The 19,549-nt window shown below is 35.2% G+C and overlaps 1 protein-coding gene across 1 annotated transcript in view; it reads left to right on the forward strand.

The window, feature by feature from the left end:
* OTOGL (otogelin like) overlaps positions 1–19,197 on the forward strand; it is a 161,409-nt gene extending 142,212 nt beyond the window's left edge. Inside the window, exons 48-59 of the mRNA XM_042992814.1 lie at positions 228–332; positions 1,410–1,517; positions 3,311–3,412; positions 3,919–4,023; positions 4,109–4,149; positions 8,797–8,860; positions 9,918–10,096; positions 10,531–10,635; positions 13,884–14,003; positions 15,409–15,454; positions 18,167–18,246; positions 18,891–19,197. Coding sequence (XP_042848748.1) covers positions 228–332; positions 1,410–1,517; positions 3,311–3,412; positions 3,919–4,023; positions 4,109–4,149; positions 8,797–8,860; positions 9,918–10,096; positions 10,531–10,635; positions 13,884–14,003; positions 15,409–15,454; positions 18,167–18,246; positions 18,891–19,091 — 1,256 coding nt within the window. The 3' untranslated portion in view covers positions 19,092–19,197. The remainder of the gene's footprint in view (positions 1–227; positions 333–1,409; positions 1,518–3,310; positions 3,413–3,918; positions 4,024–4,108; positions 4,150–8,796; positions 8,861–9,917; positions 10,097–10,530; positions 10,636–13,883; positions 14,004–15,408; positions 15,455–18,166; positions 18,247–18,890) is intronic.
* Positions 19,198–19,549: the final 352 nt, after the last annotated feature.

Genomic DNA, 19,549 nt, shown 5'->3' on the forward strand with positions numbered 1-19,549 from the left:
TCTGGCTATTAACAATTAATAATATTCAATAATATGTGACAAGAGAACGTTTCTGGGAATCTTTGACTTGTGACAATCGAGGGTGAAAGACCATAATAAATAAACCTTCGATTGGCAACCTTTTCACATATGACCCATTTGTGAGCTGAATGTGTTTAATTGCAGCATAAAGCACAGATTTTAGTTGTATTCATGAATATTTTAACGCTTCTGTTTCTTATTTCCAGGTTGTGACATGACCTTATGTGAAACTGCCATTCCAACATGTACGGATAGTCAAAAATTGGTTGTTGGCCATAGTCCTCTTTCTTGTTGCCCACAGTATCAATGTGGTGAGTTATTAACTAGGAGCATTAAGAGTCAGGTTTATTGTTTGCTCAGAATAGTGGATTAGATTCTCACTCTCTGTGTCTACAAGAAAATGATTGGTTATAAAATATTGTGGAGTTGTCTTGCTAAAGATAGTTCTTTTTTAACCTGCAATTTCTTTATAAATACATATGTAGATATTTTGTTTATATATTATATTAATACATCTATTTAGATAATTAACTCAATGTAAAAATCTTAATCTTAGCAGAAATATATAGGAAATAGCAGGTGTGATATTGTGATTTATAATAAGAGATATAGATCTGGTCTTCCACCCCCTTCTCACCACAGAGCTCCTAATCCTTGGCTTTTCCAAAGTGAGGAGAACTAGGAAGTGTCTTTTGTTATGTTAATGAGTTAATGATTTCCCCTTGCCAGGGGAATCAATGAGGTGATTGGAGGTTGGAACTTTCAGTCCCACCCCATGATCTCCAAGGAGGGGAAAGGGGCTGGAGGTTTGATGAGATCTTCAATGGCCAAAAATTTAACCAATCAGGTTTATGTAATAAGGTCTCCATAAAAAACCCCAAGGAGGATGAGGTTTAGAGAACTTCCAGGATAGTGAACACAAGGAAATTCGGGGCCTGGTGTGTTCTGAGAGGGCACAAGAACTCCCAACCCTTTCCCTATACCTTGCCCTATGCATATCTTCCATCTGTTTATTCCTGAGTTATTTTCTTTTATAATAAATTGGTGATCTAGTAAGTGCAATGTTTCTCTGAGTTCTGCTAGCTGTTCTAGTAAATTAATCAAACTTAAGGAAGAAGATGTGGGAACCTCTGATTTATAGCCAGTCAGCCAGCAGTATGGGCTATACAAGGTGGGCTTGTAACTAGTGTTTATAGATAGAATTGAGTTGAATTGTAGGACACCCAGCTGGTGTCTGGAGAATTACTTGGTGCTGTATGGGAATCCTCCCCTACCAACCACACACCGAGTTAGCAGGATACAGATACATTCAAAGAGAAGTAAACCATGCTACTTTATCTAATCATTTCACTCTATACAAATTTTCAAATATCTTTGTGTTTTTGCAGCATGTGACCCATTGAAATGCCCCAGTATTTCAATTTCAGAATGCAGAGAAGATCAATTCATGATTCAAGTTCAACAGGAAGAGCCTTGCTGTTTTTCTCCTCTCTGTGGTAAGTGTTCTGTAAGATAACTTTTTGGAACAAAGGGAGGGAAAATCTTTTATTTGATGTGAATTTTATGGGACTCATGGTAACCAATATTCTGCTAATATACTGATAGAAACTCAACTGAATAAGAACATTTGAAAAGAAAGTACAGCATTTTAAATGACTCTTGACAATTATTACAGTTAGCTCTACGTTCACCTAACATATATATGGACTCGGGGCGCCTGGGTGGCTCAGTCAGTTGAGCGTCCAACTTCAGCTCAGGTCATGATCTTGTGGTCTGTGAGTTCGAGCCTTGCATCGGGCTCTGTGCTGACAGCTCAGAACCTGGAGTCTGCTTCGGATTCTGTGTCTCCCTCTCTCTCTGCCCCTCCCTTGCTCATGCTCTGTCTCTCTCTCTCTCTCTCTGTGAAAAATAAACATTAATTTTTTTTAAAAAACATATATATGGACTATATATACCAGTCAAAACACGCTCAAGGCAATATAATTAAGTATTTTTTTTCTTTAATAAGGCTAGCACCAATTGTTTTTGGAGAAAAATTTAGCCTTGGCTTTCCTTGAAGAACCAACTAAAATAATGGACTCTGCCAAGCCATTATAGAACCTCTTTAAAATTTCATTTTATATAGGGGCGCCTGGGTGGCTCAGTCGGTTAAGCATCTGACTTTGGCTCAGGTCATGATCTCGTGGTTCATGAGTTCGGGCCCCGCGTCAGGCTCTGTGCTGACAGCTCAGAGCCTGGGGCCTACTATTCTGTGTCTCCTTCTCTCTCTGCCCCCTCCTTGCTCATGCTCTGTCCTCTCTGTCTCTCAAAAATAAATAAACATTAAGCAAATTTTTTAAAAATTCATTTTATATAAAATGTGTGATATATGTGTGAGCATGATGATGCTGGAAGAGAATGGTAGAGATGAAAGGTGTCCAGGAAAAGACTGTCTATGAAGCTATATATTCTATCTGATGAAATGGACATTGAAAACTAAAAAGTTCTCTGTTTTTCATTGCAAGTGGATTATCATATCTAAGACTGGTGATTAACGTAGGCTTCAGATGTACCTATGGAAATCAAAACACATCTCTTTCTACCAGTTAAGGTTCTTTGAGTGCAAGTGGCAAAAGGGATTGATTCCAGCTAGCTTAACACAACCAATTAGTGGAAGGCTTGGGAATCAAGATTTTGTAGGAGCAAGATGAAGCAGACCACGCCCTGGGAAGGAAAGAAATCAGCTATTGTAGGTGGCAGTCACTAATGACTGACTCAGCAACATCCATTTCCTGCCCTGGTGTGTTTCTATTTATGATTCAAATGCCATAGAGAGAGATTCACAGAGGGCTGCTGAGGGTCAGGCACCTTTATGAAGAGTCACTCCAAGACTGTGTGGGTGGGGCATTTCCTCAAGGTCATTCAGAGAATTGTAATCAAAGTTGGGAAAGGGATACTGAACAACCCCAAAGAACACATGCCTACTATATTATCCATCCATCCATAAACTAGAGTAATCAAGGGTAGTGAATTCAGAAAACTTAAGTAAACAAATCAATGACATTTTGATCCCAGAAAAAAGAAAGTTGCTCCAGAAATCTTAATGCTTTTCTCGCTGTGCTTGGAAAGCATAAAGCAATATACTTAGTATTGTTGTTTTTATGACCAAATGAGGAAATCTGTCTGTTAAAGACTTGTTTTCCCTGTTTCCTATTTTATTGAACATGATGGTTTATATGTGTGTCATAATGTGAATTAATCACTTGTTTTTAGCTCAGCTGTGACTTCTGACCTTTTGTTTTACCTTTAGTTTGTGAATCTTGCACTGAACCTATTCCACTATGTACTGATGGGGAGTTTCTCACTGTGGATCTTAATACTACACATTTCTGTTGTCCTCAGTATTACTGTGGTAAGTATATCTTAACTAATTTAAAACGTTTAGATGTGTCCAATATTTAAGAAGCCTCATGAATCTTAGTTGTGCTGTTATATCACACCTTCATTGAATTCTAGCATATAAAATATATATTAAATGTATGCAATGTTTTTATATATCTAAGAGCTCTTCTTGGATAATATCATTACCTCCCCAAAATAGATTACTATGACTTTTTTCATCATCCTACAAAGACCAGCTTTCCAGGTGATTCCATACCTTCACTTCCTTTCTCTTCTTGCACACCTAGTGTTTCTCAGGGCCCTTCACCCGATGAGCTGGTCCTGGTTATACTCCTGTTTTCATGCATTCCATGCTCACCAATACATGGCCAATGAGTGGTGGGAGAGGTAGCAGTGGGAAGATAGGAATCTGTGCCCTATATCAGCAATGGTATATGGTAGCTACTAAATGGTAGCTGGTGAGGACGAGCTTTTACAAGAGGCTAATCTTCATCCACGTCATTTTTTTCTGTTTAGTTTGTGACCCAAATCTTTGTCCTACACCACTACTCAACTGTGCAGAAGATATGAACCTTGTAAAAGAAAATGTATCTGGTCAATGTTGTCCAACATGGCATTGCGGTAACTAATTTTCATACTTCAAAGTTTTATTACAGTACAGTAATGTGTTCTGATCAATATAAATATGTTGATTTTTGCCTTTTAGAATGTAGCTGTGGAAACCTTGTTATGCCAGCTTGTGAAGTGGTAAGAACACACATTTTGATTGAACTGTCATATTATGTAAATTAGTTTAATTCTTTATCCCCCTTATTTCTGAGTTGTCAGAGTTAATGAAATTATCCTTATTAAATGATACTGAAGTAGATTAAAGTAACATGTGCTGGTATCAGGGAGCAGTGAACCTTTTTTATTTATTTGAGATAAGAAAATGCAATACATTATTTTTTTCACTGGTGACTGAATCTATTAGTCTTATGCCTATTTGACTTCACTGGTCTGAAAATAAAGCAAAACATTGGAAAAAAAGATTACCTCCATATTGAGAGGTGTCCCTAGTGATTCTTCAAGAAATTGTGCCAAAGATGCATCTGTTGTGGAGGAAGAGGGGATATAAACATGTAACTGTACCTTCTTAAGAGTTATATGAACATTTTGTAAATAAGGAAATTGAGGTCCAGAGAGAGTAAATGACTGACTGAGATCTTCAGGACTCAAACCAAGGGTTGTTTTATGTGTGTGTCTTGTGTATTCCTTTATTCTTTCTACTTTGCCATAACTCTTTCATTTCCATTAAAAACTACAGCGAAGACATAAGTTTAAATAACAAAAGCAAGTTGAAACTGCCTTGTTTTTATTCCTGTGTTGGACTTTTTTTAGTCGTACTTCACTTTCCTCACCTGCAATATAAAAGTAATAACAAGCGTCCAGCTCTTGGTTTCAGGTCAGGTCATGATCTCACGATTTGTGAGTTCGAGCCCCACTTTCGGCTCTGCACTGACCGTGTGGAGTCTGCTAGGAATTCTGTCTCTCTCTGTCCCTCCCCCCTGTCTTCGTCCCTTAAAATAAATAAATAAACTTAAAAAAATAAACATAACAACAATACCTATATCAGATGAATGAAATAAGTTAATATATATTAAATATTTAGATAGTACTTGACACATAGAAAGAGCACAATAAGTATTAGCTATAATTATTATTACAAAATTAACACAATATATCATGGAGAACTTTCCAGGGAAGTTCACTATCAAGAAAAATTTGGAAGAAAGTGACAGGTTAGAATAATGGATGAAAGGAATTGAACTATTCCACATAGACGCTAGGATGAACATGAATAAACACACCAAAAGGTGAGGTAAGATACGTAGGCTAAAAGGTAATGATGACTCTTGCCTTGAGAAAAAGCTAACTGGAGGTAGAGCAAGGAACAATGGGAGATGAAGAACTATACAACTTGGTGTATTGAGGTTGGCTTTAAGGATGAGATGGAAGAATGTAGATGTTATTTATTTATTTTTTCTTTGCAGTTCTTCATTCAACTAACATTTGTTGAAAACCAGTTTATGTGGTGATGGGACCAGACACTTGAAATAGCACAGCCCTATTCTGAGGAACTCACTGCACATTTAATATGATAGGAGAGAAAGAGGGTCCTGCACAGGATGGAAATTATGATGAAAATTGAGTGTTTGAGTTAATTTTGCTCTTCCTGTGTAGCAGGATAAGGACAGTAAAACATTAGAGGGAAGTAGATCAGCCAGAGACTGTTACAGCCATTCATGAATGAGAACCTTGGGTATAGCAAGATCTGTATAGAGGGACTAGGGAGAGGTTGAATTTAGGAGGATAAAAAATAGGACCCTGGCCCTTTGTAACATGTGTGTAGGGGTGGGTGGGGGGGGGAGGAAAAACGGAGAGAGAGCGAGCGAGAGAGAGAGAGAGCTAGAAACAGAGACACACACATACATGGACACACACAGAGAAATATCTACAAAATCTTTAAGGTTACAAGGCTTGCACATCAAAAGTCCAAGAGTCCTGGGTCCTTGGGTAAACACTGATCACCAAAGAAGCAGCTAAGTAGAGACCCTGTGGTTTCACCTCTACCCAGCCTCATTCAGAGCTCTCCTGCTGGCCTGGAAGAGGTAATAAAGTGTCTTGAGACATTTCAATAACTTCAAACACAAGATAAATCTAACCTTCATCCTATGGGATTTTGTGCCTACTGTGTTCTGGGTCTTTTGAAGTGTTTTTGGGGAGAAGCCTGTATGTTTATTCTTTAAACTTGTTCTGGTTGTTACCTTAACTCTGGGCGTGTTGTGTATGCCTGTGTGTATGTGCCCCTTTAACACCTGTCTTAGCCTGAGCACCAACTCACCAACCACTTTACTGTCCATCCCTCTCTGTCCTGTTTTTTGTTGTTGTTGTTTGTTTGTTTCTTCTTGTGGGTTTCTACCATTCTCCACTTACCTTTTCTCTGTGTTCTTCTCCATCTCCAATATTTAGGCTAGATGCTGGCCTATCTAGCTTTTTTTCCAGCTCAACTTTCAATGTCTGAATATTAATTATGAATCAAAATTTCACATTACTCAATACTCCAAGCATCTGTTGAGTGCCTGCTATTTTATATATTAGCACTGTGCTAGGCACACAGAACATATGCAGTAGCTGCAATATTCTTGAACATCCTACCTGAATATATGTAACCACATGCATGATATAGTTTTAACATTCATGATTCTATACAAGCATTGACCTGACCCATTGTTCTTGAGTACCTACTCTGAATAGTTGCTAAACATTTGTTTCAGTGTCTAAGATGGTATATTATTTTAAATCACATCAGCTTATTCACATACACAACAAATGTATCTCAACCTAAAGAGTTTATGGTAGGCCTTTGCAGTATTTCTGTTTTTAAATAGCAACTTTATTGAAATATAGTTCACACACCACACAATTCAGCCATTTAAAGTATATGGTTCCATGGTTTTTATTATGTTCATAGAATTCTGCCACCATCAACAAAATCAACTTTAGAACAATTTTATTAACCCCCAGAGAAACTCTGCACCTGTCAGCACTCACCCCTTATTTCCTCCAAACTTCCCAGCCCTAGGAATCTGTTCTAGCTCTAAAGATTTTCCTATCTTGAATATTTCATATAAGTGGAATCCTATAATATGTGGTTTTGTGATTCCTTTCACTTAGCATAATGTTTTCAAGGTTCATCTGTGTTGCAGTATGTGTCCACACTTCATTCCTTTTTACTGTTAAATAATATTCCATTGTTTGAATATGTCTAGATGTTTATCCAAATAAAGGTATACAATGGCCAATAGCACATGAAAAGATTCATAAGATCATTAGCTTTCAGTTAAATGAAAATCCGAACTACAGCGAGATATCACTTCACACTCACTAAGAAGACAGATAATAATACATGTTGGCAAGGATGTGGAGAATTAGAACCTTCATATGATACTGGTGGGAATGTAAAATGATACATCTGTTTTGGAATACACTGTGAAAGACAAAATATATATATATATTATATGCCCCAGAAATTCCACTCCTAGGTGTATATCCATGAGAAATGAATACATATGTCCACACAAAAGCTTGTACATGACCATTCATAGCAAGCGCTATTCTCAGGAGCCAAAAAGTGCAAACAGCTTAAGGTGATGCTGTTGCTGATTTTAAAGGAGAGGGATGCTTCCTTGGGAGTTAAACACACCAACTTGGAGCCTATGCCATGGGAGAATTTGATTTATTTTTCTAACTCCATGTTTCTAACATTTTATTTCCAATCCCTTTGGAATTGGGTAATAATTAAAAATCATAAAAGACCAAATGAGTTAATGTGTATGAAACTACAGCTTGTAAAGCACTATAGAAGGTAAGATATTATTAGCTTATGGGGAAAAGTACCCTTTATATGTTACTATGAATTTATTAGAGTCATTTTTTACATTACGAATCAAATTAATTTTTTTTACTGACATCACATGAAAATAAAATGCCCTCAGAAAAAGTTTCTCTTTAAAATGCAATTCTTGAAACTTTAAACTTGGTCCTATACTGAGAGGAATAGATACCATTTCTGATAGGATAATGTTTAAGCATTGGTATGGAGGCATTTCATCGACACCTGAAGGTTATACTGCACTTGCTGTGTGTCTGCCCTATGGTAAGTTCTTTACGTGAATTCACCCATTATTTTTTCTAAAAAAACCCTAAGAGGTAGGCAATGTTATTATCCCCATTTTACAGATGAGGGAAGTGAGGAGAAGACCAGCTTAGCAACTTGCCCTAGATCACACAGCTTGTAGGCAGCAGAGCCGAGGTGGGCACAGGATGGCCTTATTCCTGAGTCCATGCATGCTATTCGTCACTCTACCATACTCTTTTGCTCCTGCTTTATATACTATGGCATCCTTGCTCCATGTAAACATCAGGACCTTGGGCCACCTTGATAGAGAAGATCAAGAACATTCGCATCAAGCACAATTTCCAGGATTAGCAAGTATTCTCTTATCTCCAATTGCCCGCTAGAAGCTCAGAACCAAGCAATATTTTCAAGTCAGTAAAGACCATAAAGATCATCTTCTCTACCTTCACTCATTTAATAGATAAAGGAATTAAAATTTGGAGAGATTAAGTGCCGCCATCATCGTGTTTGTTGTGAATTTTTTTCTGTGGGCTGTTAATTAAATGACCACCGGGTTAATCAAAGCCTGTTCACTATCAAATATTTATTAAGCACCTGATATGTGTCTGGCTGTATGGTAGGGAACTTACTAAATTTATACTGTGTATATATCTTTACAGTTGTCATATGAGAAGCTGGGTAAGTCATGTTTAATAATAATATCTTTCTAACAGGGAGAATTTACTGCAGTAGATCAGAACTTTCAGAGTGACTGTGGATGTATACGGTATCTCTGTGGTAACTGTTTCTTCTCACTACTAAATGCGATGAATACGATTTTTATCTGGTCACTATTAATAAATTAAAAAGTATTTTCTTTGAGTTGTATCACACATTTTAACCCATTTGATTAAGTGTGTGCCAGTTTTTGAGTATAAAAATTCATTATCATTTTTCAGTTGCCTCTTTTGTAATAGCTCTAAATGTTCTGATAGATACCTTAATGGGACAGAACAACAAATATGTTTTGTAGAGGCTTTTCAGAATTGAAAGTTGATTTTATGGTCCTTTTAAATACATGTATTTACTATTTTTACAACATCCATCCAGAAGTGAGAGACTTTGATCATTGTTCTATCATTATGCATGCTAACATTGCAAAGCATAGAGTTGGTTTTTCTACAACATAGCAAATCTTCATATTAAGTATTAATAGCTTAATAGGAAAAAAAGCTTATTCAACAGCTTTAAACTTGCATTTTTATATAAGAGAAGGCTTAAATTCGGTGTTAGCAAGGCACAGAGAGCTTCTGAGCTGTATTTTCATCACTTTCTAGCCTACCTTAATATGCCACTTTTACTTTGTATTAGCTACCTTAATCATCAAGCATAATGTATAGCACTATTTATTTTGCAGCACAACAAAATTGAAAAATTTATCTAAAAATAACCATTAAAAACCATGAAATGTTATACAATCCCACCACGAAAAGCCCTACCACTGTTGATTTGGCTTTTGCCTCATTCTATATCTACTCCATCAAATTGTCATGTTATGTTTCCAGAAGAGAGAACAAACAGCTTGATGATCACTTAGATCTAAAATTCTGGAATCTGCTATAAAGTATAGCTTCTGAAGGCATTTCAGACAGTAAAGAGTGGGACTAAATGTGCTACATTCATTATTAAGTAAACTCTTGAGTTATTAACAATATATAAAGGGAAAGATCGTTATTGGTTTTGAAAAAATTACACATCACAGTGAAAACATAAACTTAAATACAAGTTCCATTGAATGATTAATAAAAAAAATCCTCAAAATAGTACTTTTCCTTGACTGTTTTTCTTTTCTTAGAAAAGGATGAGGTGTGTGTATTTCAAGAAGTATCAGTATTGAATCCTGGCCAGTCTATGATAAAGTATTTGGAAGGGGACTTTTGTTATACAGTGGAGTGTCTGGAAGAAAAAGATAACCATACAGGCTTTCACACTCTGAATTTTACAATGGTGAACTGTTCAAAAGAATGTGACATTGTAAGTATTCTTTGTAAGTCATTCTGGTGAGAGTTAAATTAATAATAAAATGGCAGCTATAGAATTTTAACTGGTGAATATTCCATAAGTTAAAAGTATACACTTGAATAGTTCAGTAATCTAGTAATGTCTAATGTATATAATGCATATTTTCCTTTCCCTGTGTACCATCTTGAGCCTTATTATCTATTTATCTATACAGCTTACTTGACCTGCTTAATGAATCTTGGCTGCTAGATGTAAAGGTTAATATTTACTTCATTTCTAAATCATGAAGTAAATTATTATTTGAAGTGCCTCAAATTCAACCTTTTAAATGCTTACAGGTGTTCTGAGAGAGCATATAGGTATACTGGGAAGCACTTTCAGAGTGGATTCATTAAAACTACTGGTATTGTTGTGAGGCTAACTAAATGTACTGTCATTATATACAGCACCAGGTATATACTCCGTCTCCAAGTGATTATGATTGCTGTGGTACCTGCAAAAATGTATCCTGCAAATTTCAAATGGAAAATGGAACATCAGTTATATATGAGGTATGAATTCCTTAGTCCCTAAAATATGTTCCTTGGAGGGTAGCTCTCTGTGCTATTTTCTTAAGATGTTCTTAAGTCCAGTAAGTTTGAAAACTATCAGACACACACACACACACACACACACACAACTCTACACACAATAAACACACTCATATGCAGCACATAAGACACAGTTACATTTGTTACATTTTAAAGGTTCTGATAATTCCTGCTGTAAAGGAATATATTTAACTTATTTCTCACAGATATTTTATTATAGATTCTCACTTTTTTTTTTTTACAGATGTGAGGAATGGGCTTTGAGAATTGCTTTTTTCTAATCTTAGAATAAAGGGGGAAAACATTATTATTTTATTCACTCCTTTAAAATGAAGCATTTTAATGGAAATATGAAACTCAAGGTGTTAGCATGTTATTATTTCAGGTATTGAAGATTTCAATGGGTAAATAAGAAAAAAGATTGAGTATTTGACAATTTTTTTTACAAAGAAGATCTCAAGAGTCAGTAATGCTATATTACACCTTTCCACCAAAAATAATGAAATAATTATTCAGAATTTTCCTGTTATCTCCGAATAACTCCATATATGTTTGCAGACTGACCTATTCCTTCCTTAGACTAGAAAATGGAACTTTCTCATTTTAGTACATCACTCATAACATTTAGTACATTTCTCATAACTTACATTACCTAAAAGTAGTTCACATTTGTTGTTGCCATCCTTAGGTTTTTCCATTAATAGTTTAATTACCTAGAGGTCTTACTTCTGGTGTTTTTAATTACATGGGATTACTCACATACCCCCAAAACAGATTTCTCCAATTCTGTTCATTTTATGAAATAAGATTAACAATTGTCTTGTGCCATAGCCTATGTTTCACAATTATGCACACACTAGTGTTACTGATTTAAATAGTTTTGATATTGTTTGTTTGTTTTATCACAGTGACATGTCTATTTTATTTTATTTTTTTTTTAATTTTTTTAACGTTTATTTATTTTTGAGACAGAGAGAGACAGAGCATGAACAGGGGAGGGGCAGAGAGAGAGGGAGACACAGAATCTGAAACAGGCTCCAGGCTCTGAGCTGTCAGCACAGAGCCCGACGCAGGGCTCGAACTCACAGACCGTGAGATCATGACCTGAGCGGAAGTCGGACGCTTAACCAACCGAGCCACCTAGGCGCCCCGACATGTCTATTTTATAATATATTATATTACATTATTATATTATATTGTTTATTTTTGAGAGAGAAAGTGTGTGCCTGCGAGTGGGGTAGGGGCAGAGAGAAAGGGACAGAGAGAATCTTAAGCAGGTTCCATGCCCAGCCAGAAGCAGGGCTTCATCTCATGAACCTTGAGATCATGACCTGAGTCAAAATCCAGAGTCAGACTCTTAACCAACTAAGCCACTCAGGCACCCCTATAATATATTATTTTAAGGAAGGAGTTTTGAAAATGGAAGCTTCTAAAGTGATGAAGACATAGGTGTCAGTGAGGGAAAAGGAATCAGAGTGTACTTGAAAAAACAGTAATTTGGGGCTTTTAGTAACAGGGCAACATAAACTCTGTTATCAATAATCCAGGAGCCATCTGTGTATATGACTAGTATTTACAGTGGGTAGCCTGAGATGTAAATAAAAGATTAAATTATGTTCAGAATATTTAAGTTTATTTATTGAGGGGGGCCGGGGAGAGGGGCACACAGAGAATCCCAAGCAGGCTCCACACTGTCAGCGCAGAGCCCAATGCAGGGCTCAAACTCACAAACTCACAAACTCACAAACTGAGCCACCCAGGCACCCCTGTTAAAATTTTTTTTTTTTGAGAATTCTGGGGCACGTGGGTGGCTCAGTCAGTTGAAATTCCGACTTCAGTTCAGGTCATGATCTCACAGTCCGTGAGTTCAAGACCCACATCGGGCTCTCTGCTGTCAGTGCAGAGCCCGCTTTGGACCTTCTTTCCCCCTCTCTCTCTGCCCCTTCCCTGCTTGCACTCGCTCTCTCAAAAATAAATAAAATCTTAGAATTTAACAAGTAATGCAATCAAGGTAAATGTACATCTGGATCGTTAACTCCTGGCTCTTTCGAAGATAAACTTTAGTTATCTAGAAATCTTATTTCTATGGGACAAGTAATTTTTTATTTCAGATAAATAAGATAGTACTATTTGAGCTGAATATTAGAATTCTAATTTGAATTTGAATATTTTATTTCCTTTTATACCTGGACTTGTAGATCTTTTCCAGTTGAGGTTCCTAGAATACCTAAAGATATTTATAAGTTAAAATGGAATCTGGAGAAAAAGAAGTTCATCCAAATTCCTTACTGCACAAGGAAACTGCAAGCCAGAGTTTGGCTAGCATTTTAAAATGTGGGTTGTAAAATAAAATTAGAAATCAACAATTACAGTCCAATAATTATGTTATAATTATGTTCAGCTGATTTTATTTCTAAATAAGAATTCTGAAATCAGGAATGAAATAAATAGTTATTATGTTTGAAAATTTGTTAAAAGAATAGGAATGTGTTTTAAAACAACCATAAGGCATATAAAACTAGGGCTATAAATCAATAATCACTGTCCTCCAAAGACTTTTTAATTTTTTTGGTGATAAGGGAGTAGAAGGAAGAATAAACAAATCTCAAGAAAGGAGGCGTGTTAACTAATATGGTTTGTTGTTTTATAATTAGTGAGGGAATATTAGAACAAGACCTTTGACATTTGGCCAAATTGGATAATTAATCTTGTAGTAGAAACAGACACTATTTGTTTCTTTTCTCTCTATTGCTTTATTTCACATTTGCATCTCAGATCTAGTTTGAAACCAGACACACACACACACACACACCATATATGTATTTTTAATGCTTTTAGACAAATTTGGGGATATTTCCAGATAGACATTTTATGCCACAAGAAGTTCTCTGCCTCTTGACTTGGATAGGAAATATTCTACTTAAAAATATACCAGATTTGGGGGCACCTGGGTGGTTCAGACAGTTAAGCACCTGACTCTTGATTTTGGCTCAGGTCATGATCTCATAGTTTGTGAGACTAAGCCCCACATTGAGCTCTGTGCTGACAGCATGGAGCCTGCTTGGGATTCTCTCTCTCTCCCTCTCTCTCTGCCCAACCCAGCTCACATACATGCATACTCTCTCTTTCAAAATAAATAAGTGAACATTAAGAAAAGAGAAATACATCACATTTTAATAAGCAAAACAGTAATGTTCTCTTATTTTTAGGAGCGAAGTACCTGGCACTATAATTGTACCACATATGAATGTGTTAAGACTGATGAAGGGACAATGATTCTCAACTACAGTATGGTCTGTCCCCCTTTTAATGAGACTGAATGCAAAATGGTTTGTACTTTTTTATATCTAAAAAAATATAGTATTAAATATAACTTAGAAAATAATATGTTTTCCAAGGTAGTACATACATATGTAGTGGCTTATTTATTTTGGTGTATGTTTTATTTTCATGTAAACATCAAAGCTCTATTCAGTTTGCCATTTTCAGTTATAAATGGCGTTCCAAATAATTCTGATTCTCCCTGAATTAACATTGTGCTATCTCTAGGGTTTTAACATGTAGATCAAATAATTATTGAAAAATCATTTGATCAGCAGACTAGAATCTCTTTCACCATGAATTAATAATCTATTTGAGGTGGGCCAATTTTATTTCTTAAGCACACAGCCAGATTTATGATGTCATTCACTTTTTCATGCATGCTGGCCTAAGTGAAATTTGTCTTAGCTTCTCTGAGCACAGGCCATGGTGGAAGTCGGCACATGTCACAGCATTGCTGATCCTTTAGCTTAGATATCCCAGTTTCTTATTTTCTCAGAGAAGAGTCCATTGGGAAAGTAGATTTTTGGAAGTGATACTTTTTCTTATAAGGCCCTTTGTAGCGTTAATTATTCAGAAGATAACAATCCCTAATGAAAAGTGCGCTCTATTCTATTGTGTAGGCAATATTTTTCTTCAATGCGGAGAAATAGCATGGTCTTATTGATTTTTTTTTTTTAAAGATGTGCTCTTTTAGTGATGGTGGCTAGCTGGCTGGCTAGATAGACATATATAGTGAAGTCACAGGATTTCAGCTCTGGAAAGAATCTTAGGCGTCATCTTATTTCACAGGTTCATTTTTATAGCCAAAATTCTTTTTGCTTAAATTGCAATTAATAAGTTACTAAAAGCAATGAACAACTTACTGTAAGAACTCAAGATGTAATTAATAAAATTTTCTTAATCAGGTAAGAGTCAGTCATCCTGAAGTGGGGTGTTTTTTTTTGAATAATAAATATTAATGAAAGGATACATCATTTTAACATTTAATTATATTCAGGAACTTAGTCTTGTCTCATAGAATACGTTTGGTTATTTCAAGGAGTTGAAAATATAATGACTTCTATTTAGAGTACCTATAAAACTTTGTTCTGGTAAGTTTTTGTGTGTGTGTGTGTGTGTGGCATTTAAAATGTGTTATAAGAAATAAATAAATAAAGTATTCTTTTAAGTAAGTTAATCTTTTTGCACTTTTTTCATATTACTAGTAAAAAAATAACCAAAATTGAAACAAAAATATTTGCTCCTAGTTTCAACAACAAATTCTTATTAGAAATAGTTATATTTCTATCATTTTCTTATAAAGGCTTTGTGATATTTAGTAAAAATACTGAGAGTTAGTTTTCTATGTCTAGTCTAGGAGGAAATGAACAAACACTGTGAGTTTTGACTTTATTCCTTCTCTCTTCCTAGAATGAAGGGATTGTAAAGCTTTATAATGAAGGCTGTTGCAAGATCTGTAAGTGAGGACATATTACATGCATTAATTTGATAGATTAGTTTTAATTCCTCATGGTGACTTTGATTTTTTTCATAAAATTCAGATCCTATAATGCAAGGAGAGAAGCACATTTTATAATGTTATTACTTAAATGTCATGTGGTTAATTATTTTGTCAGTCTTCTGGAGTATGAATAAAATATTTTTAATTTAGATTAATTTTAATTTAAATATTAGAAATTTCTTCACTGTTGCATTTCCCAAAAGGTATTGCATGGGATTTTCCTAGATTTTACGTTTAAGAGGTGTCTGTGGTATCAACTTTGCTTGGAACATAAAGTTAAGTAGGTTATGATGAGAATGGTATTGTGACTTCAGTAAGGACCTTGGATTCTATAACCCCATGTTAATTATTAAACAAGTAAGTACTTTATGTTATCTGAGGGCAGACAGTGGAAATTCTATGCTACTGACCACAATACTACCATCTATTACCTACACTGTCAACACTATTAAGCCCACTGCAGAGTGTATTGCAACTAGTTTTCACAACAGTTCTGGGAGGTTAGGTGGGAAGGTTGGTATGGTTTCCCCTATGGATAAGGAAATGAAGGTTCAGAAAAGTTGATGGCTCCAATCAGTAATGGATTTAGGCCTGTCCGATGCCTGGGTCTAGGACCTTTCAATTCTGCCAAGTCAGAATAATACCAAGCTACCTCAGTTTCTCCCATCTGACATGTAAGGACTTGTGAAATAGTTTCTGCCTTGGTATCACAGAATTCTTGTCTTCAGTCTTTGCTTCTGGGTGACTGGGCTATCTTGGAGAGACTGGATGTTGGATACTATTGCAGGTGCTGTGTAATAGCAAAGTGTGTTGCAATAGTCTTTAAGAGGAAATGCCTCTTGGTACAAATAAGTTCAGCCAACTAACAAATTTATGCTGTCCCAGTTATATTCATTGCACAAGTGAAGTTATCAAACTGATTTCTATTAAGTGCCTGCCATGTATCAGACACTCTTTTAGGCACTGGGACTATGATAGTGAATGAAACAATACCTGCATGCCTAGTGCATATTATCAAGAAGGGGAAGAAACAATGACCACATAAATATATACTATTATGTCAAGTAGTGATGAGTGATACAGAGGAAAATAGTACAGAATTAAAGGGATAGAGAGTGGGGGGCTAGGTTGCTAACTTAAGTGAGTGGTTAGAGGATGCCTTTGTGGTGAGGTGTCATCTGAGTCAAGACTGAATGTCTTTGGGAAGCCAGCCTGGAAGAATAAAAAGTATTGAAAGCAGAGGAAATAGCAAAGATTGGTCAAGCACAGGGGTGAAGGCGACAGAAAGAAGAGGGTAGGTACCTCAGAGGTCACATTAAAGATGATTTCTTTTTGACTATTCTTTCTTCCTACATGAGAATAGAAAGGTTAATAAAGTAACTAACCACTGAGTGAAAGCATCACAAGATAAACACCAGTTTTCCTTCTGTCACCAACCCTGAACCTCTAGCCAGTCTATAGTTGGGAGGCTGGGGAAAGGAGAAAGAACAGGTATAGGAGTCTGAGGAAGAACCACAAATGAGATGGAGGAAAACCAAAAGAGGGTGTTTTTAGGAAGCCAAGTGTGGAAAGTGTTTCAAGGAGGAGAGTGTGGGAGACTGGATCAAATGCTCCTAAGAAATTAAGATGAGAGCTGAAATGTGATGTCCAAAGCTAGCACTTTGAAGGTCAAGTGTGACCTTGGGAAGGACAGCTTAAGTTCAGGCAATCTCTGCTACACCTCTCTGCTTCAACAGGAGTAATTTAACTTTTATATACTTTGCATGTTGGAATTTCATATGAGCACTTAAATAAATATTTTGTGGCTAAACTTAAATAAATAGTTTGGAAACTGGAGATCTAATTCCAGTCTTTTGTGAACAAGAAAACTCAGCAGAATGATCTGCGTGAGTTTCCTAAAAGTAGCAAAGCAAGTTAGTAAGAACATTGGTCTTTTTGCATCCTGATTCAGAGATTATTTGCATCTACTCTTACATAGCATTAAATATATTTTCTTGGATGTATTATCAAGTGATAGTCCATCACATATACAGAAGCATATTAATATATCATTAATTAATATAAAGTCTTTCAATGTGAAGTCATAAGAGATCATTTCAGAGCCATAAAATCAAGTATAATATGACTCATCCATACATTTCAAAAAGGTTGGTAAATAATTCAATTATATACGTGTATGATTTTATATTAAAACCTATTAAGATAAAGTGGTTTTAAGTCTGTTTTTAATTTTAAAATAGATTTATGTGTATATGTATAGATGCCTAATTATGTACATGTATATATACTTCTACAATGTCTCATTCTAAAAATCATTTCATATTTTTAGAATTTTAAGTGTATATTTTATCTATATGTAATAAGCATAGGCTAATGCTAGCATTATTGCATGCATGGAATGATTTATGATTATGATAACTATTCTAGGAGAATAAGATAAAGAGATAAGTATAAATTAAAAAATATGAGAAAAAGCTATTTGGAAACTGAAAACAAATATTGAACATAAAATATATGAGGGGAACTTTTAAGTTCATCTTAATATAGAAATATATATTCTATAAATATATATATTATTTACTTTAATATATTCACATGTTTAATTGAATTAGAGAAATAATGTGACATGGGCCTTCAGATGAATAAATACATTTTATATTTTATCAGGCAAACGAGAAGAAAGAATATGCCAGAAAGTGATCATTAAATCAATCATAAGGAAACAGGACTGTAGAAGTCAAAACCCTGTAAGTGGAAAATATAATTTGTTACATAAAAAGCATGTGTCTTTCCAAAAGTACATGCATCACAGCACTAAATGTGTTTGTAAGCCAAAAAAATGCCGATAGTCACAATATTTAACTTTGAGACTATTTGTATAGTCTAATATTAAAATATTCTGCATAAATAATCAATAGTTCTGAATCATAACTGCAATCTAGAGAGATAGAAATTAACGCTAAATATATTTGACTACATATTTTCTTAACTATGCAATTTTACTCAGCAAAAAAGTCCTAGTTCTAACTTTACCCTGTTTGATATGACCTCTCCAATGCTTCAGTCTACATGCATCATGATATAATATAGATTACAATAGAATCATTAGATTGTGATGAACATTTTACATACACCTGTCTAGTTGTGTATTCACATTTATTTCATAGTTTAATTTACATCAGCCTTGCTGTCTTAGGCATCACCATGGTATATCTCTTTGATTTATTCAAGTTACTAGTTTCAACCTGGTATTTTTTGCAGTCTTCTAACATACAGAAGCTTGAGAGTTAACGTGATAATAAAGTTTTGCTGTCATTTGATTTCTTAGTAGAATAAAATAGCCAGTTTTTAAAATTTTTGAGAATTCTCTTCTCATTGTCTCTCCTTATAGATAAATGTTGCATCTTGTGATGGAAAATGCCCATCTGCTACCATATATAACATCAATATCGAGAGCCATCTAAGATTCTGCAAGTGTTGTCGTGAAAATGGAGTGCGGAACTTGTCTGTGCCTCTGTATTGCTCAGGAAATGGCACTGAAGTCATGCACACTCTTCAGGAACCTGTAGACTGCACATGCCAGTGGAATTAAACTTTGGGATTCCAAAAACTCTATGCAAGAATCATAATTTCAAGTGAAGTTAACTTTTAACACTATTATTTAGGCACTGGAAGACTTATTCTGTTTAACAATAATGTATTTTTCAGACTATTGGGATATGGCAATTGAACACTTGGTATAGAATACATACAATTTACTCGAAAAATATTAGATTTATTGACTTACTCTGTTTTAGAGAATCAAATGACTTTAAGTTGTTCAGCTGAAATGCAGTTATGTATATAATTGCAATATGCCTCAGCTCTGGGATATTTTCATCAATTAGAAGGTTACTTTGCAGAATTTTTTCAGTTTCACCCAATAGTGGGTTTTTTTTTTTTTTTTTTTTTTTTTTTTTTTTTTTTTTTTTTTACAAAGTCTGCCAAAGCTACCTAAATTAAGATAATGGTACATTTGGGGGCACCTGGTGGCTCAGTTAAGCATCTGAC

Source organism: Panthera tigris, chromosome B4 (assembly GCF_018350195.1).
Source record: "Panthera tigris isolate Pti1 chromosome B4, P.tigris_Pti1_mat1.1, whole genome shotgun sequence".
Taxonomy (NCBI): Eukaryota; Metazoa; Chordata; class Mammalia; order Carnivora; family Felidae; genus Panthera; species Panthera tigris.